This window comes from Phyllobates terribilis, unplaced genomic scaffold, assembly GCF_046119375.1.
Source record: "Phyllobates terribilis strain yellow unplaced genomic scaffold, ASM4611937v1 Scaffold_4__5_contigs__length_816908805, whole genome shotgun sequence".
Taxonomy (NCBI): domain Eukaryota; kingdom Metazoa; phylum Chordata; class Amphibia; order Anura; family Dendrobatidae; genus Phyllobates; species Phyllobates terribilis.
Genome location: NW_027362764.1, coordinates 295758073 through 295782121, shown reverse-complemented (window position 1 = coordinate 295782121; position 24049 = coordinate 295758073). Strand labels below are relative to the sequence as shown.

Here is a 24049-nt window from a genome sequence, read left to right as displayed (position 1 = left end):
TAACCCGATGTGTAAACGTTGTAATGAGAAAAAATCTAAATGTCAGAATTGCAATTTTACAGCTACTGCATCACCACAAAAAATGCAATAAGAAGCAATCACAACGTCATATCTACTCCAAAATGGTATCAATAAAAACTTCAACTCAGGGCGTAAAAACAAGCTCACACAGCTCCATCGATTTGAAAATTTTATGAGTCTAGGAAAATCCCAATGCAAGTTAATTTTTTTTTTTTACAACTTCCAATTTTTTTTTTAAACACTTCATTAAAAAAGAAACTATGAATTTTTGATATTACTAGAATTGTACTGACCTGGAGAAACAAAAAGCCAGGTCAATTGTACCTTATAATAAATGCTATAAAAACAAACCTTGAAAAACAATTGCGAAAGTGAGTTGTTTTTTTTAATTTCTATGCACTTGGAATTTTTTTCCCCCTTTCCAGCACATCATATAATAAAGTGTTTGGAGTCATTCAAAAGTATAAAACCAAGTACTCAAATTGCTATTTCAACAGAAAGAGTTATGGCTCTTGGAAGAAGGGGAGGAAGAAATTAAAGATCAAAAGCGGAAAATTGATCAGTCAAGTAAGGGTTAAAAAACAGTAACTTTTAAAGAGGACCTGTAACTAGTTAAAAAATAGCCAGTTTTTTATCTTATTTTAATCCCGCTGCTCCCCTGAGTATCCTGCATTTTTTTCTTTTATCCGCTATACAGTTCCAAAAATATGGGAATTTTTATTTAGTGTTAATTTTTATGGTCTCTGCCAAGGGGGCATGGCTCACAGGATACTCGGGGGTCATATCTTCAGACTACTATGCACTGTTACCCTGTGAGCAACGCCCCCTGGGTAAAGACTATAGAAAGGCCTATATCTCTGGAATTGTATGGCAGAAGAAAAAAAAACACACGAGGAGCACTAGGAAAAAAATAAGCTGAAAAGCTGGTTTATTTTGACCTGGAGTTATTTATGCCATTTAAATCAAGGTGGGGAAGGTGGAACACTGTGTGAGAGATTTATGGGGAGCTTCAGGCATTGCGAGGACCTGATAGTACTTCTGATATGTTTGTTTTAGTAAATAATTGAATTCTTAACAGTTGGGGAGCATGTTTTTCTTACTACTCTGCAAAAAAAATAAGAACTGTCACACCAACCAACGATACCAACATGTGTTTTAAACTTTTCCCTTGTATATAATTTATGTGGCATATTGTTTATGTGGCAATCATAAAGGATCATGGTGCTTATGCTAAAGATACAGCAAAACAGTCTTTAGAAGTAAAAGAAAGAGCCGCACTCACCAATCTTTAAAATAGACAGTCCTTTATTTCTCAAATCCTGTGTGACACCTGGATCTGTAGAAGCACCAGACGAGTATGAAACAGCCATAGTTCACCATCTCTCCTGCATCCCCCTGCTTACCGCAAAGATGTCTTGAAGCTTTGAGAAATAAAGGACTGTCTATTTAAAAGATTGGTGAGTGTGGCTCTTTCTTCTCCTTCTAAAGACTGTATTCTTATTACTCTACTTTGTTCAGTTCTTCCATTGTTCCCTTCTAATCATTATTTAATGAATTAATAAAAAAAGAACTACTAGTTGGGACTGTGTCCCCTTACACCGTTCAATCGGTGCTGATACTGTTAGATGGTGTCACATTGCTGTTTTCTGACAACCCGGGACCAGGTGCTCCTACCTTGTCCCCAGCACTAGGGGCGCCCTATCTATCCCTGTTCCACAGGTTACTTCAGATGGCAAAGATGCTGAGGCCACGTACTTTGCTGTTCTCCTGAATCAGCCCTTCTCTACCCCCTCCCCCACCCAGGAAGTGAGGAGGAATAGTGTATGTAAATACACCAAACCAGACAAAGAAGGGAAAACCTACAGGGACAAATGAAAATACCAAACATACAAAATATACACTCACAGACAACCGTGCTACACCGAAGGAATTAGGAAGGTAAACAAAAATAGAAGAGGATGGGACTATGTACGCAGCTTAAACACCAAGCAGCAATCACAAAAAAACTCTCCTTAAACATCTCTACCAAGCAAAAACACCTCCACTCCACTCCTCACCAGGCTGTACAAGACATAACACTGGCAATCCCACATTGCCAGAGCAGAGACTATATAGGACAGCACAGCTGAGAACTTCCAAATAGAAGCTATGGAGACTCAAAGCTGAGCAGTTTAACTCCTGAATTACTGAAAGAAACTAGCACCATTTAAGGGAGAAGTGCTTCTATTCAATGCAAGTGTATGTGAACTCAAGACGCTGCGGTCTTCTGACTCCTGTCTGTCGCGGTAAACCCATGACAGATGGCCTAGGCACGTACTCCTTTAGCAAGACCAATAATAACACCTAGTTGTCTATTTCTTAATAACTTCTTGGAGGAATAACAGAGAGGAACAGCACAGTGCTGCATTATATATAAAAAAAAACAGATGATCCAAAACTGTTGTTTTATGCGGAGTACAAGTCTTTACTAAAAGACGTCATGAGTGAGTGGGGTGAGCTTACGACTGGCTGATGTATTATGAATTAAGAGTGTGAAGTGCTAAATGTACGTACACAACCACGTTCTCTATACAAGGTTCTGGCATTACCTCATTTTTAATGGCTATCTGTATTATTACCCCTGTGTAATATAAAACTTTTCTTAGTTTTAAGGTATTACTTATTCTTGTTTATTATGAGTCTCTGTTGAAATTACATGAAAAAAAAGTAAGACTATTCTTTAAAACTATGTAAAAATATATTTTTGTGGTAAACTTAGGGTTGAACAAACTTTTTTAAGTGAAATATAAAAAGTGAGATGTATTTTTTCCATGTTGTGACAACAGACTGATGATATGTTTTTCCCTGTTACCTAGCCGAGCTTGGTACTGATTAGAAAGAACTGTGGCTTCTCATTTATCCCTTGATAATATACACATAAGCCAAATATCATAATATATTGGAATATGCAAACTTGTGTCTTCCCAACCTTGATATTTTAAGGGCATGTTAACTGTGACAAACAGTATCACCACTTCAATGAAGTATTGACGGTGGCATGTTCAACCCAGCATCCTGTTTGCCTTCTTTATTGCAGCTGTACGTGAGGCTGAGCGGTTTAGGGATTTACACGCTATCATTTTCAAATCATTTTCCCGTAAGTATATTTTAATTGTACCATGGCGTGGTTAACATTCTGTAAGCATGCAGTATTTCCTGCACAGTGAGTGTGTGTGTCACTTTGCGGTAAGGTTTTGCATGCGCTACCGTACATTTATTTTTTCTGAATATGGCTTGGTGTGGATTTTTGCTATTATGTATGGATAGCTGTCATCATACCGCTTTTAACCATTTACTCTGTCTTTTGCATGTATAGTAAAAACATGTCTGTGAAACAAACAAAAAAAATGCTAATGCTAAGCATTGTTGTACTGTATCTCAATAGAAAACCATTAAAGAGTAACCATTGTTTTAATATTTATTTCAGAAATCAATAGTGCAAGAGAAAATAAGAAACTTTGTAATATATCTCATCAGAGAAATCTGCTTCTTTCTCAGCCAGGACTGAATAATCATTTTCAAAATTCTCAATTCACATGTAAAATCCGTATTCAGTGAAGACAGATTGTTGCATTATTGAGATAGGAGATGGCAGTTGCTACTGATAAGATTCTATATACAGGAGAGTGAGAAGAAGGAGGGAGTAGCCAGGGACAGAGCTCTTCCATCCTCCTACCCCTTTTACTATATAGAATCTTATCAGAACCAACTATTATTTCTTATCTCAGTAATATAACAATCTGTTTTTACTAAAAACTATTTTACCCGTGAATTGAGAATTTTGAAAATGAATGAATAGTCCTGACAGAGAAGGAAGCCGATTTCTCTAGATATATTACAATGTTTCTAATCTCAATGAGCACTATTAATATGTGAAAGAAAAATTAAAATGACAGTTACTCTTTAAAGGAGTTATCTATGGGTAAACATTTATTTTAAGAAAGGCTCAGACTAATATAAAAATAATAAAAGAAGTAATATTCACCCTCGCTAATCCTCTACAACTCCAACCCCAATCCTACTTCCTGGTCCCTTCTCAAGAATGGGGCGAAAAGGCTAGGTTCACAAAACTGTATAAAAATCGTCAGTTTCATCTGGAAAACTCCGAAAAATTTTTCCTCACTTATCTGTATGCAATCCTTTTTTTACAGCAGCAGTTATTAATAATATACAATACCATTTACAGTTTACTATGTTAAAGAATACTGTGGTTCAGTATGGCATCCAACCTTTTTTTGCACACCCATAAACATGAATGGGCGAGTCTCATCACCTAGTGCATGCTGCAGTTTTTTCGCATGTACATACGTTCCGTGAAAAAAATTGGTCCCACTGTTGTACGTTTTTTCACGGACCGCGCTCGGACTGAAAATACGGTCGTGTGAACCAACCCCAATTCCTACTCAGTCAATTGTTGGCTAATAAAATGACTTCTTTTATATAATATTTAAAGTGAGCCTGTCCTCAGATTCATACTGCCTGTACTGCTCTAAATGCTGCGGAGTCTCAGAATAAACATACTTTGAATAGCCAGCGGGGGAGTTTAGTGAGAGACTTGACTTGTCTAGTGAGGTCACTAGCCGGTGCTCCCCACTCCATTCCCGTTGATTGAAAGGTCTCTACCATGTTAGAAGTGGTTCGGACAGAATGAACGTAATGACAGTTTCCCATGAACTCCCTTTGTTATACTTCTATTGAAACAAAGCATCACTTGTGTTGTGAAGTCATTTGAAATTAAATGCATGTTGTAATAGAGAATAAGTTGTTTTAATATGAAAAGCTGTTTCATTTTATCAATTTAATTATGTTATTGAAAATAATACATGTAAATGTTGATTTGGAAAGTGCTTCTAAGCGGTAGTGAGTTTTTTGCACCTGTTTTTGTCTCATTTAGCTGGCAATATAAAAGTAGAGACCCATAGTGATGAGGAGAACGGACGTACCTGTGAAATGAATGGAGAAGAATGTGCAGAAGATTTACGAATGATTGATGTTGCTGGGGAGAAAATGAATGGCTCACTGAACGGACAAGGCACCAAAGCCTTAACAGGAGTTGGAGGTATTCGACTTCCTAACGGAAAACTAAAATGTGATATCTGTGGGATAATATGCATCGGCCCCAATGTGCTCATGGTACACAAAAGAAGCCACACTGGTAAGGCCTGGCATAGTTCTTTCTTTAAAGGCCGAAAAAGTAATGCATCATGGCATGCTACAAGTGCAGTGATCATGTGGCTTCATAAAAGATAGTTGGCCTCTAACACAATGTAAACTTTACGGTTCCAAAATAGCTGTGACATCAGTGTTGACAATACATTATACAGATACTGTATCTCCTGAAAATACTCATACAGTGGCTTGCGAAAGTATTCCAACCCATTGTTTTTTTTGTGCTTTGCTACCTCACAACCTGGAATTTCACTGGTTTTTTTTGGAGGGTTTGCATCAGTTTGTGTTAAGAACATTCCTCCATCTATGAACATTTGGTTTTCTTATTATTGTGACGCAAACAACAAATAGGACAAAATTACTGAAAACTTCAGTGTGCATAACTATTCACCCCTCTAACGTCAGTACTTTGTACAGCCTCCTTTTGGGGCAATTATAGCTACAAGTCACTTTGGATAAATCTCTATGAGCTTTCCACTTCTTGCCACTGGAATTTTTGCCCATTCCTCAAGTCAACACTGCTCCAGCTCTTCAAGTTAGATGGTTTCCGCTGGTGAACAGCAATCTTCAAGTCTGACCACAGATTCTCAATTGGATTAAGGTCTGGGCTTTGACTAGATTGCTCCAAAACATTTACATGTTTCCCCTTAAACCACTCAAGTGTTACTAAAGCAGTATGCTTTGGGTCATTGTCTTGTTGCAAGGTGAATCTCCGTCCCAGTTTCAAATCACTGACAGACTGAAACATCCCTGTATTCCGCACCATCCATTTTCACCTCAACACAGACCATTTTCCCTGCCCCTGCTGCTGAAAAATAGCCCCACAGCATGATGCTGCCACCACCATTTTTCACTGTGAGGATGGTGTTCTTGGGGTGATGAGCTGTGTTGGTTTGGCGCGAGACATAGCATTTACCTTGGTGGCCAACAAGTTCAATTTTGGTCTCAACTGTCCACAGCATCTTCCTCCATACATTTGGGGAGTTTCCCACATCTCTTTTGGCAAACTCAAAATGAGCTATACAATTTTTGTGTGTAAGTAAAGTCTTTTTCTGCCCACTCTTCCATAAAGACCACCTCTATGGAGTTTACGGCTTATTGTGGTCATATGGACAGATACTCCAGTCTTGCTTGGGAACTCTGCAGCTCCTTCAGGGTTACCTTTGAACTCTGTGCTGCCTATCTGATTAATGCCCTCCTTGGCCGTTCTGAGAGATTTTGTGGGCAGTCCTTTCTTGGCAGGTTGGTTGTGGTACCATGTTCTTTCCATTTGATGATATTGAATTTGATGGTGCTTCGGGGGATCATCACAGATTGCGATCTTTTTTTATAATCAAACCCTGACTTGTACTTCTCAACAACTTTGTCTCTGTTTGGAGCTTTCCTTGGTCTTCATGGTGTTGTTTTGGTTAGTGGTACCTCTTGCTTAATTATGTTGGCGCTGTAGCAGTTTTGCCTTGAGGAATGAGCAAAAATCCAGTGGCAAGATGAGGAAAGCTCATAGAGACATATCCAAAGTGATTTGTAGCTGTAATTGCTGCAAACTGAGGTAGTGACTTTAGGGGGTGAGTAGTTATGTACCCTGAAGTTTTCAGTTATTTTGTTCTGTTTGTTGTTTGCTTCACAATAAAAAAGAAAACCAACTGTTCACAGTTGTAGGCATGTTCTTTACATGAATTGATGCAAACCCTAAAAAAAAACAGTGAAATACCATTATTTATTGCATAGTGTCTGTGAAGTATCATTACAGCAGTGATTCTTTGTATTATTCACTGCAGTTTTGTATTTTATACAATAGTCATACCTACAATCTTCATATAAATCACACTTTAAAATTAAAGCCAAGAAAAACTAAACTAAAAACAGTTTATTATGATGCATCCTAAAGCTGCCTACAAAGTTTGTGGTTATCAAAGGGATAGTCAAAAGTATATGAGATTTGAATGGCCGGAGAGCCTGTTAACATACATTAAAGAGTTAATCAGGGGAAAAGCTAAAACATCAGCTACTACCACTCCATTAACCACTAGGCTTACTTTCATACTTAAGGTCCATCTTATCTTAAAGGGGTTGTCTGTCATTAGGCTACAGATTTGCAGTCTCTCTATGTGACTGCAGACTTGTGAATCCTCACATTGGGTGCACTACGTGCTGTGAGGATTCTCCGGTGTCTGAGCTGGGAGCAGGCAGTCATATAACCACACGTTTGCAATTTGCATATGTACAGCCATATTCCGAATAGACTTGCCAGATCTCGCTCAATACACTTGCATTGAGCAAGGTCGTGTACGTCTAGTCAGTTCGTGACTACATGTGTGCAAATCACATACTTGCGGTCATGTGTCCGGCACTGGAAAATCCTCACAGCATGCAGTGCGATGTAAGGTTTCACAAGTCTACAGTCACATACAGTGATTGCAGACTTGTAGCCTAAGGCTGGATAACCCCTTGAAATGCAGTCATCCCTCATCCCTTCAGATCAGGAGGTCTGCAGTATGAAAAAGTTGTATGAAATTTTGGCGGCGCATGCATGCCGCCACTCCATACAGCCTTCCCATTTTGGGAGGTATGGAAGCTGCTTAGTTCCTTGTTGTTTCCATTTCATCAGCTTGATATTGATTAGCCGGCCATTGACACAACTTTTTCACCAGTTAATTTTTCCATTTCCAATTAATACCTCATTATGTTAAAAATAATTGCATTTAAACTAAATAGCATAGTATAAGAAATGCACATCGATTGCCTTGTAGCATTCTTTTACAACATTGTTCATGCCACTTTTGTTTTGGAGCCGAGTATACATTGCGTAAACATTGTGGGCCTTATATATATTTCAGCACTTACCAAAATCACTTTCATGTGTAATAAACAAAATTCTGCTTTGTATTACTTCATAAATATCCATGCAGTCACATATTTAAAATTAAAAAGATGTTCCCGGGTGTGCCTATAAACCACTTAAAATAGGCTTGTGTGGCCAGATGAAGGGCAAAGTTAGCTGTTTTGAGCATAAATAATTAATGAATAAAGTCTTCTGCCGAAAGTGATTTTTTACAACGTTCAGCACATATTGAGCACATCTGGAGCACTGCTGTAGAAAACGTGTCTGCAGCATCTATGACAGTTGTCGTCGTGTGCCGGGTGTTCTGAATGTAGGAGGTGCAACTTCAGGTGCATACCAGCGATACAGAAGTAAATGACAGCCTATAGCAACATTGAAGTATACTTCCGGCATATACTTTAGGCTAAGTGCATGAAAATGCAATGTGCCCTTAGCCTGAAATAACTGAACAAAAAAACTTCACGTTAATTACATATTGCGCAGTATGTCAGAGGCCTACAGCTCAGAAAACTACCTTGGACTGACTAGGCACTAGCCACTCCATCTAGCAAGTCCCAGAGGAAGCCCAGCCCATATCCTTTAATCCTTTTACAAGGGGATATGGACTTACAAGGGGTCCCCTGGGTTGTGCCCACAGAGTACTTGCATGCCTGAATAGGGAGCCTGAGGCAAGGATGGTTAAACCAGCAAGGTCAGTAACAGGAAGGGCAAATCAAGAACTGGTTCAAGATGCAAATTCAAAGTCAGTGGAAAATCTCAGGTCAGATAACATAAGGACAGACAAGAACAAAGTCAGACTGGTTGGGGTCAAAGTCTGAAGGGATAACAGATCAGAAAAAGGTCAGGATCAAGCTGGTTTGGAATGAGGATAGGCAGAAGGAGGCAGGAATAGCACCAGAGATGTCAAAGGTAAACTGAGAACAATATATGGCTAATCCCATCAGACTTCTGAGAGCTTCAGTAGGGTGGGCTATGTGCAGACAAAGTTGTTTTTACGCAGTCAATAACAAGTTTTCAAGTGGAAACTTCTTTAGGAAATGCTCCTTTTTTGGTGAGCTTTGGTGGAGTTTTCTGTTTCGTGAACCAGTTTCGAAGAGTTTTAGAAGCGTTCTGTAAAAGTTTATTTTCCTGAGCCGCTTTTTGATTGAAAAGTGCCTAGTTCAGAGTGTTTTCCATTAGGAACCGCTTCAAAGACTTGACGTGCACTTTCTTTTTTCCCACCAGCCAAGTTTTTCAAAACCTGATATGGAAAAAATGTTTGAAAGACTGAACACACGAACAGCAATATGTTTTTACAATAGAAATGAATTGGAACAGTTTTTCAAGCATTTTGAAGTGATTTTTCAGGTGTTTTATAAGTGGACCCAATCAAAAACACACCTCAAAAAACTCTGTAGAAATATAACCTAAAGTTAACTTTATGTTAGGAATCCCCACTGTCTGGCAGGACATTAATTAAATGGGTTATATTAGATGAGAATAACATGGCTGATTTCTTTAAGAAATTGTGCCACTCTTGTTGACTTCGATTTTACAACTAAAACGCAAAAACTCTTTAAATACCTATGACGTACATTTTCGTCATGGGTTGCTAAGGAAAGTATTAAGCCGGCTTTATACTAGACAAATACTGTCTGTGTTACATAGCCAGTATATCTCTGTAACTGCCGTTTAACCTTTTAAATGCCGTTGTCTGTCTCTGACAGTGGGATTACAGCAATGCTAGTGCATGCTGATGGATTACCATGGCAGTCTTGGGCCTGCTGAAAGCTGCAGGTAAGGCTTCATAGGAGAACATGATTTCACTATATACTATAATACTGTGATATTGCAGTGCATAGTATAAGTGGTTGAACAAGCAGAAGTTCAAGTCTCCTAAAAGGACTAAAAAATAAAGTAAAATTGGGAAAAAAATAAAAAATATATATATATATATATATATATATATATATATATATATATACAGTACAGACCAAAAGTTTGGACACACCTTCTCATTTAAAGATTTTTCTGTATTTTCATGACTATGAAAATTGTACATTCACACTGAAGGCATCAAAACTATGAATTAACACATGTGGAATTATATACTTAACAAAAAAGTGTGAAACAACTGAAAATATGTCTTATAGTCTAGGTTCTTCAAAATAGCCACCTTGTGCTTTGATGACTGCTTTGCACACTTTTGGCATTCTCTTGATGAGCTTCAAGAGGTAGTCACCGGAAATGGTTTTCACTTCACAGGTGTGGCCTGTCAGGTTTAATAAGTGGGATTTCTTGCCTTATAAATGGGGTTGGGACCATCAGTTGTGTTGTGCAGAAGTCTGGTGGATACACAGCTGATAGTCCTACTGAATAGACTGTTAGAATTTGTATTATGGCAAGAAAAAAGCAGCTAGAATAGAGACCAGGTCAATGCCACACAGAGTTCTAGCAGCAGACACATCTCTACAACAACTGTTAAGAGGAGACTTTGTGCAGCAGGCCTTCATGGTAAAATAGCTGCTAGGAAACCACTGCTAAGGACAGGCAACAAGCAGAAGAAACTTGTTTGGGCTAAAGAACACAAGGAATGGACATTAGACCAGTGGAAATCTGTGCTTTGGTCTGATGAGTCCAAATTTGAGATCTCTGGTTCCAACCACCGTGTCTTTGTGCGACGCAGAAAAGGTGAACGGATGGACTCTACATGTCTGGTTCCCACCGTGAAGCATGGAGGAGGAGGTGTGATGGTGTGGGGGTGCTTTGCTGGTGACACTGTTGGGGATTTATTCAAAATTGAAGGCATTCTGAACCAGCATGGCTACCACAGCATCTTGCAGCGGCATGCTATTCCATCCGGTTTGCGTTTAGTTGGACCATTATTTATTTTTCAATGACCCCAAACACACCTCCAGGCTGTGTAAGGGCTATTTGACCAAGAAGGAGAGTGATAGAGTGCTACGCCAGATGACCTGGCCTCCACAGTCACCAGACCTGAACCCAATCGAGATTCCACATGTGTTAATTCATAGTTTTGATGCCTTCAGTGTGAATGTACAATTATATATACAGTACAGACCAAAAGTTTGGACACACCTTCTCATTTAAAGATTTTTCTGTATTTTCATGACTGTGAAAATTGTACATTCACACTATGAATTACCACATGTGGAATTATATACTTAACAAACAAGTGTGAAACAACTGAAAATATGTCTTATATTCTAGGTTCTTCAAAGTAGCCACCTTTTGCTTTGATGACTGCTTTGCACACTCTTGGCATTCTCTTGATGAGCTTCAAGAGGTAGTCACCGGAAATGGTCTTCCAACAATCTTGAAGGAGTTCCCAGAGATGCTTAGCACTTGTTGGCCCTTTTGCCTTCACTCTGCGGTCCAGCTCACCCCAAACCATCTCGATTGGGTTCAGGTCTGGTGACTGTGGAGGCCAGGTCATCTGGCATAGCACCCCATCACTCTCCTTCTTGGTCAAATAGCCCTTACACAGCCTGGAGTTGTGTTTGGGGTCATTGTCCTGTTGAAAAATAAATGATGGTCTAACTAAACGCAAACCGGATGGAACAGCATGCTGCTGCAAGATGCTGTGGTAACCATGCTGGTTCAGTATGCCTTCAATTTTGAATAAATCCCCAAAAGTGTCACCAGCAAAGCACCCCCACACCATCACACCTCCTCCTCCATGCTTCACGGTGGGAACCAGGCATGTAGAGCCTATCCGTTCACCCCTTCTGCGTCGCACAAAGACACGGTGGTTGGAACCAAAGATCTCAAATTTGGACTCATCAGACCAAAGCACAGATTTCCACTGGTCTAATGTCCATTCCTTGTGTTCTTTAGCCCAAACAAGTTTCTTCTGCTTGTTGCCTGTCCTTAGCAGTGGTTTCCTAGCAGCTATTTTACCATGAAGGCCTGCTGCACAAAGTCTCCTCTTAACAGTTGTTGAAGAGATGTGTCTGCTGCTAGAACTCTGTGTGGCATTGACCTGGTCTCTAATCTGAGCTGCTGTTAACCTGCGATTTCTGAGGCTGGTGACTCGGATAAACTTATCCTCAGAAGCAGAGGTGACTCTTAGTCTTCCTTTCCTGGGGCGGTCCTCATGTGAGCCAGTTTCTTTGTAGCGCTTGATGGTTTTTGCAACTGCACTTGGGGACACTTTCAAAGTTTTCCCAATTTTTGGCACTGACTGACCTTCATTTCTTAAAGTAATGATGGCCACTCGTTTTTCTTTACTTAGCTGCATTTTTCTTGCCATAATACAAATGCTAACAGTCTGTTCAGTAGGACTATCAGCTGTGTATCCACCTGACTTCTGCACAACACAACTGATGGTCCCAACCCCATTTATAAGGCAAGAAATCCCACTTATTAAACCTGACAGGGCACACCTGTGAAGTGAAGACCATTTCCGGTGACTACCTCTTGAAGCTCATCAAGAGAATGCCAAGAGTGTGCAAAGCAGTCATCAAAGCAAAAGGTGACTACTTTGAAGAACCTAGAATATAAGACATATTTTCAGTTGTTTCACACTTTTTTGTTAAATATATAATTCCACATGTGTTAATTCATAGTTTTGATGCCTTCAGTGTGAAAGTACAATTTTCATAGTCATGAAAATACAGAAAAAATTTTAAATGAGAAGGTGTGTCCAAACTTTTGGTCTGTACTGTGTATATATATATAATCAAAGTTTAAATCACCCAATTTTCCCCACAGAAAAATAAAGGAATAAAAATAATGACAAATTTAGTATCTTCATGTCCGAAACAGTACAATCAATCAAGATATAAATTTATTTAAACTGTACATTAAATGGCAAAAAGAAATAAAGACTCGGAATGCCAAGATTGACATTTTTAAGTCCCTGCACTTCCCCTAAAATTACAATAAAAATTTATCAAAATGTCATATTTACCCCAAAATGGTATCAATAAAAATGTCAGCTCAGGGTGTAAAAAAAATAAGCTTTTACACATGTCAATTTACGGAGAAATAAAAAAAGTTTTACAAGTTTGATATCACCGTCAACATACTGACCCGGAGAATCATATTGCCAGGTCATTTTAATTACACAATAAATGCTGCAGAGATAAAACCCAAAAAATAATGTTGCAATTATATTTTTCTTTGCTTTATTGTTCAACAACGAAGAATGACTTTTCCTAATATATCTTTCACTTAGGTGTGTGTAACCAAAGATACGGTTAGTTTAGTGATCTGCTGTATGTGCATGACGTTTCCTACAGGTTATCAGTATTAGATTTGTAAATATAATGGCAGAAGAATCCAGTGGGTGAAAAAGTAAAAAACCTTTATTATATCAAGTTAAAAAATAGCAGCAGTGCACACCAGCAAGTAGCAAAACCTACGCATTTCAACTTAAAAAGGTCTTAATCATGGCCATTTAGGTTGAAATGCGTAGGTTTTGCAATTTGCTGGTGTGCACTGCTGCTATTTTTTATCTTGATATAAAGTTTTTTTACTTTTTCACCCGCTGGATTCTTCTACCATTATATTTATCTTCAGCCAAGTTCCAGGCTCTCCCTGCGGACCTCTAGACTGCATCGCAAATCACAGAACCGGTGAGCTGGCCTCTCCCCTCCCCTGTTTTTTGTTATTAGATTTGTAGGGATACTACATCAACACCTCCACAGATCAGCTGTTAACAGCTGAGGAAAAAACAGGAAACAGTAGTAATTGCAGCTACTGATAACATTTAAAGGCCAAATTCAAATTTTAATGGGTGGTCTTTCAAAAAGGCTCAGAACTACTTCAGGATTCCTGAAATATCCATATAATGAAGGGAAGGTGTTGAGAATTCCACTCAAGAGAATCATGTATGTTTAAACACTAGAGAATCATGTATGTTGAACCAGCAACCCATCTGCATCTCTGTTGCATGCTATTATTTGTAAGTGTGGTAGCCATCTTTGCGTGAATTTGTTTTCGCATGGTTATATGTAAAGTATTCTGAAAAAGTATTCAGTGTATTGTTCTTTTCAGTTGTATGACATATTATGAAATATGCGCTTTCTTGATATCATACTTTCTAAGCTCTTTTTCATGGTTAGAGATGAGCGGTGTTCGACTAGAACTGTTCGCCAATCTCAAATTCGAGCTGTTTTGGGCGGTGTTCGAGTTGTTCGACGAACCCGAACGATTTGCAAAAAATTCGGCTGTTCGAGGTTATGTTCGATAACTGTTCGTGCACCAAAAGCGTGTCCTGCATGTCTGGTGCTCTTTAGAGCACCAATCATGCAGGGATTGTCTGCCACTCACTGTAATGCCACAGCCATGGTGGTTGTGGCATTACAGTGATTGCCCAAATCGATGGGAACAGTGCCAACAGTGAAACATGAAAAGTCGGCAATTCAGCAGCGGCATACTCCGGTACCCGACAATTTAGAACCGAAAGAATAGAGCTTCACACATAGATTAGATAGATATAAACATGTCAGCCACATATATACGAAGTACAGTGACAGTGTTGATTACTGTACTTGTCATTTAGTGTAAAGGATTTATCAAAAAAAAAATAGTGTTTTCATGCACCGTCTCTTTAAGAAAGCCGGCCGGCAATTCAGCAGCGGTACCCGACAATTTAGAATAGAAGGAATAGAGAATCACACATAGATTAGATAGATAGAAACATGTCAGTCACATATATATGAAGTACAGTGACAGTGTTGATTACTGTACTTGTCATTTAGTGTAAAGGATTTATCAAAAAAAATAAGTGTTTTCATGCACCGTCTCTTTAAGAAAGCCGGCCGGCAATTCAGCATCTGTACCCAACAATTTAGAATAGAAGGAATAGAGCTTCACACATAGATTAGATAGATAGAAACATGTCAGTCACATATATATGAAGTACAGTGATAGTGTTGGTTACTGTACTTGTCATTTAGTGTAAAGGATTTATCAAAAAAAATAATAGTGTTTTCATGCACCGTCTCTTTAAGAAAGCCGGCCGGCAATTCAGCATCTGTACCCAACAATTTAGAATAGAAGGAATAGAGCTTCACACATAGATTAGATAGATAGAAACATGTCAGTCACATATATATGAAGTACAGTGATAGTGTTGGTTACTGTACTTGTCATTTAGTATTAAAATAAAGGAATTATTATTAAAAAAATTGGCGTGGGGTTCCCCTTAATTTTAGGCTCTAGCGGAGGTTAAGCAGACAGCTGGGGCAGATGTTTGAAGCCTGGGAAGGGGGTAATACCCACGGAGCTTCCCAGGCTACTAATATCAGCCCCCAGCTGAATACATAGCCTTTACTAGCTATTAAAATGGGGGACCCCCCCAAAAAAATGACGTGGGGTCCCCCCTAATTTAATAGCTAGCAAAGGCTAGGCAGACAGCTGGGGGCTGATATTAATAGCCCAGGAAGGGAGCCATGAATATTGGCCCCTTCCCAGGCTAGAAACACCAGCCGTCAGCCGCCCCAGAAATGGCGCATTCATAGGATGCGCCAATTCTGGCACTTAGCCTCGCTCTTCCACGCTGCCCTGGTGCGGTGGCAGGGGGTAATAGGGTTGGGGTTGATGTCAGCTTATAATGCCAGCTGACATCAAGCCCAGGTTAGTAATGGATAGGCGTCTATAAGACACCCCCATTACTAACCCCATAGTCAAAGTTAAAAAAACACAAACACCCAGAATAAAGTCCTTTAATTGAAATAAAGACACAATCCTTTATTGTTCTAAATTAAACCATACTTACCGTCACGCCCATTCCAGCTGAAGCCAACGATCTCCTGCAATAAAAGAAAAATAATAAAGCAACCTCATCCTTACCTTTCCATGGTTCCCACGACAGCTTCAGCTCTGCTACATCGAGATGACAGGCTGGACCGCAGCAGAACGCTGCCATCCAGCCTGTCATCCCGCAGACACTGAGAAGCGCAGGCATGCTTGCGCTCTGCAGTGTCTGGCTGTGACGGCATCCAGATGAGCCGAGTTCATGTCCAATGAACTCGGCGCACCTCATGCACGTCACTGACAGCGTGGGAGAATTCTCCTGCACTCAGCACTTCAGCGTGAGAATTCTCCCACGCTGTCAGTGACGTACATGAGGTCAGCTGAGTTCATTGGACATGAATGAGCTCACCTCATGCACTTCACTGACAGCGTGGGAGAATTCTCACGCTGAAGTGCTGAGTGCAGGAGAATTTTCCCACGCTGTCAGTGACGTGCATGAGGTGCGCCGAGTTCATTGGACATGAACTCGTCTCATCTTTATGCCGTCACAGCCAGACACTGCAGAGCGCAAGCATGCCTGCGCTTCTCAGTGTCTGCGGGATGACAGGCTGGATGGCAGCGTTCTGCTGCGGTCCAGCCTGTCATCTCGATGTAGCAGAGCTGAAGCTGTCGTGGGAACCATGGAAAGGTAAGGATGATGTTGCTTTATTATTTTTCTTTTATTGCAGGAGATCGTTGGCTTCAGCTGGAATGGGCGTGATGGTAAGTATGGTTTAATTTAGAACAATAAAGGATTGTGTCTTTATTTCAATTAAAGGACTTTATTCTGGGTGTTTGTGTTTTCTTTTAACTTTGACTATGGGGTTAGTAATGGGGGTGTCTTATAGACGCCTCTCCATTACTAACCTGGGCTTGATGTCAGCTGGCATTATAAGCTGACATCAACCCCAGCCCTATTACCCCCTGCCACCGCTACAGGGCAGCGTGGAAGAGCGAGGCTAAGTGCCAGAATTGGCGCATCCTATGAATGCTCCATTTCTGGGGCGGCTGACGGCTGGTGTTTCTAGCCTGGGAGGGGGCCAATATTCATGGCTCCCTTCCTGGGCTATTAATATCAGCCCCCAGCTGTCTGCCTAGCCTTTGCTAGCTATTAAATTAGGGGGGACCCCACGTCATTTTTTTGGGGGGGTCCCCCATTTTAATAGCTAGTAAAGGCTATGTATTCAGCTGGGGGCTCATATTAGTAGCCTGGGAAGCTCCGTGGGTATTACCCCCTTCCCAGGCTTCAAACATCTGCCCCAGCTGTCTGCTTAACCTCCGCTAGAGACTAAAATTAAGGGGAACCCCACGCCAATTTTTCTTAATAATAAATCCTTTATTTTAATACTAAATGACAAGTACAGTAACCAACACTATCACTGTACTTCATATATATGTGACTGACATGTTTCTATCTATCTAATCTATGTGTGAAGCTCTATTCTGTCTGTTATAAATTGTCGGGTACAGATGCTGAATTGCCGGCCGGCTTTTTTAAAGAGACAGTGCATGAAAACACTATTATATTTTTTAATAAATCCTTTACACTAAATGACAAGTACAGTAAGCAACACTGTCACTGTACTTCATATATATGTGACTGACATGTTTCTATCTATCTAATCTATGTGTGAGGCTCTATTCCTTCTTGTCTAAATTGTCGGGTACCGGTGTATGCCGCTGCTGAATTGCCGGCCGGCTTTTTTAAAGAAAGCGTCTTCTGAGCAGTTTGTCAGCTTTTGGACACCTTTGAAGGTGTTTTCTATGTGTTTCTATGTGTTTTTGTTTGCCTGCCATTGGTTTTAACGGTGTTCGACGGTGTTCTAAGGTGTTCGACGAACAGTTCGACGAACAGTTCCTCGAACATCCCGGTGTTCGACGAACCGAACCGAACCCGAACACTACGGGGGTGGCTCAACACTATTCATGGTACAATTATTGAGGCTGCACTGAGAATGGATTAGGTATTATGGATTATGTAATGTATTATGAGGAAGAGCAGTCCAAAAACAGTACTGACTTTAGTCCTCCATAGAACAAAAATATAAGAGTTTGACCCTCACCAAGGGATTTTGTCAGGAAAAGATTCATACTTGGCAAAGAATCATAGAATCATAGAATGGTAGAGTTGGAAGGGACCTCCTGGGTCATCTGGTCCAACCCCCTGCTCAAAGCAGGATTCACTAGATCATCTCAGACAGATGTCTGTCCAGCCTCTGTTTGAAGACGTCCATTGAAGGGGAACTCACCACCTCTCGTGGCAGCCTGTTCCACTCATTAATCACCCTAACTGTCAAAAAGTTTTTTCTAATATCTAATCTGTGTCTCCTCCCATTTAGTTTCATCCCATTGCTTCTAGTCTTTCCTTGTGCAAATGAGAATAAAGATGATCCTTCTACAATGTGACAGCCCTTGACATATTTGTAGACAGCTATTAAGTCTCCTCTCAGTCTTCTTTTTTGCAAGCTAAACATTCCCAAATCCTGCAACCGTTCCTCATAGGACATGGTTTGCAGACCAGTCACCATTCTGGTCGCTCTTCTCTGAACTTGCTCCAGTTTGTCTATGTCTTTTTTAAAATGTGGTGCCCAAAACTGTACACAGTATTCCAGATGAGGTCTGACCAAAGAGGAGTAAAGACCGATAATGACTTCACGTGATCTAGACTGTATGCTTCTGTTAATACATCCCAGAATTGTATTTGCCTTTTTTGCTGCTGCATCACACTGTTGACTCATGTTCAGTCTATGATCTATTAGTATACCTAAGTCTTTTTCACATGTACTATTGCTTAGCTCTATTCCTCCCATTCTGTATATGCTTTTTTCATTTTTATTGCCCAAATGTAGTACTTTGCATTTTTCCCTGTTAAAAACCATTCTGTTGGTTGCTGCCCACTGCTCCAGTTTATTTAGGTCTTTTTGAATCCTCTCTCTCTCTTCTCTAGTATTAGCTATCCCTCCTAGCTTTGTGTCATCAGCAAATTTAATCAGTTTACCCTCAATTCCTTCATCTAAATCATTGATAAAGATGTTGAACAATACAGGTCCCAGGACGGAGCCCTGTGGTACCCCACTTGAGACATTCATCCAGCTGGATGTGAAGCCATTTACAACCACCCTTTGAGTCCGATCACTAAGCCAGTTATGAATCCACCTAACAGTTGCCTGGTCCATTGCATACTTGGTCATTTTTTCAATAAGGATGGTGTGAGATACTTTGTCAAATGCTTTGCTGAAGTCAAGATATACTATATCTACAGCATTTCCCTGATCCACCCAGTCAGTGGTTCTGTCATAGAAGGAAATTAAGTTAGTCTGACATGACTTGTTAGTTACAAACCCATGCTGACTCTGGTTAATCACTTCATTCTTATCCATGTACTTACATACATGTTGTTTAATAATTTGTTCAAAGATCTTTCCTGGTATAGAAGTCAGACTCACCGGCCTATAGTTCCCTGGGTCCACCTTCTTCCCCTTTTTGAAGATAGGAACAACATTTGCTCTTCTCCAGTCTTCTGGGACTTCTCCTGTTCTCCAAGAATTTTCAAAGATTATGGAGAGTGGTTCTAAAATTTCTTCTACGATCTCCTTCAGTACTCTGGGGTGTAATTCATCTGGACCTGGAGACTTGAACTCATTTATGTTAGCTAAATATTCCCTCACAATCTTTCTGTTTACAGATAACTTGGATTCCTCTATTCCTTTAAAAGGACAGTGAAGATCAGTTGATGTTACATTTTCTTTCTGAGAGAAAACAGATGCAAAATAGGAATTAAAAAGTTCGGCTTTCTCAACATCCTCTCTTACCATTTCTCCATTTTCATCCTGTAAAAATCCTATAGCATCTTTGACTTTTCTTTTACTTTTGACATACCCCCAAAATCCTTTTTTATTGCTTTTGACATCTCTTGCAAGCCTTAATTCATTGTCAGCTTTAGCTAACCTGATACGTGCCCTGCAGGATCTGCAGACTGCATTATAATCTTCTTTAGATATGCCTCCCTCTTTCCATTTAATAAACATTTCTTTCTTTCTTTTTAGCATGTGTTTAAGTTCTGTGTTCATCCATCCTGGTTTCCTTAAATGCTTCCCATTCTTCCTACTTTTCGGGATTGTTAACGATTGTGCTTTGAGAATCTCATTTTTAAAAATTTCCCATCCTTCCTGGACATTTTTGTCCTTAAGGACATCCAGCCATTGGATCCCTCCTATTCTCTTTCTGAGTCTCTTAAAATCTGCCTTTCTAAAATCTAACCTTGAAGTCTGAGTCTTCAAATGTCTTCCTCCTCTAGTTATCCAAAATTCTATAATAGCATGATCGCTGCCTCCTAGGGTCCCAGCCACCTTTACCTCCTCAACCATTTCCTCCCTGTTTATAAGGATTAGATCCAAAGTAGCAGATCCCCTTGTTTTCTCCCCTACCTTTTGGAAGATAAAGTTGTCAGCAAGAGAGGATAAGAATTTGCTTGACCTGTTAGTTTTACTTGAGAGAGATTCCCAACAAATGTCTGGATAGTTGAAATCTCCCATGACCACTACGTCATATTTTTTGGAGAACTTGGTCATTTGATACATAAAGAGTTCATCCATATCTTCAGCTTGCCCAGGTGGCCTGTAGTAAATGCCTACAATGGTGTCCTTTCCGTTGTTCTCTCCTTGTATTCTTACCCAAACAGTTTCCACAGAACTCCCAGTCTCTGAAGCTTCAATCTCTGTGCAGATATACGCTTTTCTAACATACAATGCAACACCTCCTCCTCGTTTATCAAGTCTGTTTCTTGCAAATAAGTTGTATCCTTTTAGCCTTTTATTCCAATCATGTGTATCGTCCCACCAAGTTTCAGTGATTCCAATGACATCATATTCCTTTTCCTGCATTAGTAGTTCCAATTCTCCTTGTTTGTTGCCCATGCTTTGTGCATTTGTATAAAAACATTTTAGTTTGTGATTGGTTTCTCTTCCTCCCATATTTTTATTATTTAAATTGTTTTGTCTTTGTTCTTCCTTTCCACTTCCAGTAGCAGAGATCTCAATAGTATTTGTCAGCTGTATGGCTTTTTCTGGCCTTTTGCTTCCCTTCCCACATTGTTCTAGTTTAAAGCTCTTCTGATGAGTGTAGCAAGGCGACTTCCAAATACATGTTTTCCAGTCTTCGTAAGGTGCACCCCATCTCTAGCAAGTAGTCCATCGTATAGGTAATTCATTCCGTGATCCAGAAATCCAAATCCTTGTTGACGTCACCATCGACGTAGCCAGTTGTTCACCTGTAGAATCTTATTCCACCTCATTGTTCCATGGCCATCCACTGGGAGGATGGATGAGAAGACCACCTGCGCTCCCAATTCTTTCACTTTCTTGCCTAAGTCTTCAAAGTCACTGCAGATGGTTTCCAGGTCCTTTCTTGCCCATTAGAGACCCATTAGAGAGTCAAAACTAAGTGTCTTTTATGTATGGAGGAGCAAACACTGTTCCTTTTTAGACACTTTATGGATGGAACACCTTTTTGTGCAATATGGTTACAGTCCACTTTAATTGATTAAACAACCCAATAGTTGATAGAATTCACTGTGTTCCAGACATTTTTATTTTTTAATCAAGCTGGACAACTATGTTACTTTTCACATTTTATACTGACCATTGTTTGGCTTTTTGACCTGTATGTCACGGGCTACGCAGCGGAATGTGACATAATAGCAAGTCTCAGACAAAGTTGTTTCACCAAAAACATTTATTGGACTTGCGATTGCTCAATTATTGAAGAAGTGCAATTTGGCTGTAGAGAAATAACCAGTTTGCTCCTACCTACATTGAAGGAGTTGGATATTTACGAAGATCTCAGTAGGTCACAAGTTACTACACAACCCAATTATTTTCATATGACACCTTCTAGCCCTCATTTTAAATTGATTCCCTAGGAATACATTTAACTGATAAATCATACAAAGGTTAAAAATAATAAAACTAATCTATACTTGCCCACTGCTGCTCCAGTGCCGGCTATATACGTTATGACAGGAACGTATATGACTTCTTCAGCCAATCACTGGGTTTAGCTTTCAGTGTATGGCAATATACAGGTGCTTCTCACTAAATTAGAATATCATCAAAAAGTTAATTTATTTCAGTTCTACAATATAAAAAGTGAAAGTCATATATTATATAGAGTCATTACTAACAGAGTGATCTACTTCAAGTGTTTATTTCTGTTAATGTTGATGATTATGGCTTACAGCCAATGAAAATACAAAAGTCATTATCTCAGTAAATTAGAATACTTTATAACAACAGCTTGAAAAATGCTTTTAAAATGTGAAATGTTGGCCTACTGAAATGTATGTTCAGTAAATTCACTCAATACTTGGTCAGGGCTCCTTGTGCATCATTTACTGCATCAATGCGGCATGGCATGGAGGGGATCAGTCTGTGGCACTGCTGAGGTGTTATGGAAGCACAGGTTGCTTTGATAACAGCCTTCAGCTCGTTTTCATTGTTGGGTCTGGTGTCTATCATCTTCCTCTTGAAAATACCCCATCGATTCTCTATGGGGTTAAGGTCAGGCGAGTTTGCTGGCCAATCAAGCACAGTGATACTGTTGTTTTTAAACCAGGTATTGGTACTTTTGGCAGTGTGGACAGGTGCCAAGTCCTGCTGGAGAATGAAATTTTCATCTCCAAAAAGCTTGACGACAGAGGGAAGCATCAAGTGCTCTAAAATTTCCTGGTAGACGGCTGCGCTGACTTTGGTCTTGATAAAACACAGTGGACCTACACCAGCAGATGACATAGCTCCCCAAACCATCACTGATTGTGGAAACTTCACACTAGACCTCAAGCAGCTTGGATTGTGGCTTCTCCACTCTTCCTCCAGACTCTGGGACCTTGATTTCCAAATTAAAATTGGAACTCTGGGAACATAATTTTACCTCTATACAAGTCACTAGTGCGACCACACTTAGAATACTGTGTACAGTTCTGGTCTCCGGTGTATAAGAAAGACATAGCTCAGACATAGAGCGGGTGCAGAGAAGAGCGACCAAGGTTATTAGAGGACTGGGGGGTTTGCAACACCAAGACAGGTTATTACACTTGGGGTTATTTACTTTGGAAAAACGAAGGCTTAGGGGTGATCTTATTACTATGTACAAGTATATAAGGGGACAGTACAAAGACCTTTCTACTGATCTTTTTACTCTGAGGCCTGAGACGGGGACAAGGGATCATCTTCTACGTCTGGAGGAAAGCAGGTTTAATCATAATCACAGATGCGGATTCTTTACTGTAAGAGCAGTGAGACTATGGAACTCTTTGCCGCATGATGTTGTAATGAGTGATTCACTACTAAAATTTAAGAAGGGCATGGATGCCTTTCTTGAAAAGTATAATATTATAGGTTATATATACTAGATTCCTTGATAGGGCGTTGATCCAGGGAACTAGTTGATTGTCGTATGGAGTCAGGAAGGAATTTTTTTCCCGAATGTGGAGCTTGGTGTTTGCCAGATGGTTTTTTTTTTTGCCTTCCTCTAGATCAACATGTTAGGCTATGGGTTGAACTAGATGGACTTAGTCTTACTTCAACCTTAAAAACCATGTTACTATGTTACTTGTGGAGTGTGTCAATGACTGCCTTCTGGACATCTGTCAAGTCAGCAGTCTTCCCCATGATTGTGGAGCCTACTGAAACAGACTAAGGGACCTTTTTAAATGCTTAGAAAGCCTTTGCAGGTGTTTTTTGTTAATTATTCTAATTTACTGAGTTAATGACTTTTTTGTTTTCATTGGCTGTAAGCCATAATCCTCAACATTAACAGAAATAAACACTTGAAATAGATCACTATATAATATGAGTTTCACTTTTTGTATTGAAGAACTGAAATCAATTAACTTTTTGATGATATTCAAATTTTCTGAGATGCACCTGTATATTGTACTTGGTTCAGTTGTGTGGCATACATAAAGTTACATTAGGCTACCTTGTTCATTCAGTAGCTAAAGAGTGAGGGGACTCATGGGGCCCAAACATTTGAATATGTTTGCAATATATAAATGTGGATCCATTAAAATAACATTTAATTTTTTTTTTTAAGAAGGCAATACTGAATGTTTACTGAATATATCCTGTTGCATTTATTGAACGGAACCCTTAAATGAAATACTCATCAGCATAATTTTATTTGAAATATAGAAATGTTTGCACATAAATCATAATCTATTACTGACACAATCCAGCT

At 39.7% G+C, this 24049-nt stretch overlaps 1 protein-coding gene across 5 annotated transcripts in view; it reads left to right on the top strand.

Annotated features, from left to right (window-relative positions):
* IKZF1 (IKAROS family zinc finger 1) overlaps positions 1-24049 on the top strand; it is a 256897-nt gene that overhangs the window by 190114 nt on the left and 42734 nt on the right. For 2 of the 5 annotated variants that reach the window (XM_073678339.1, XM_073678338.1), the window contains 2 exons: positions 3098-3157; positions 4955-5215. In XM_073678339.1, the coding sequence (XP_073534440.1) occupies positions 3098-3157; positions 4955-5215 (321 nt within the window). The remainder of the gene's footprint in view (positions 1-3097; positions 3158-4954; positions 5216-24049) is intronic. The other 3 variants (XM_073678341.1, XM_073678340.1, XM_073678342.1) reach the window with 3 other exon arrangements.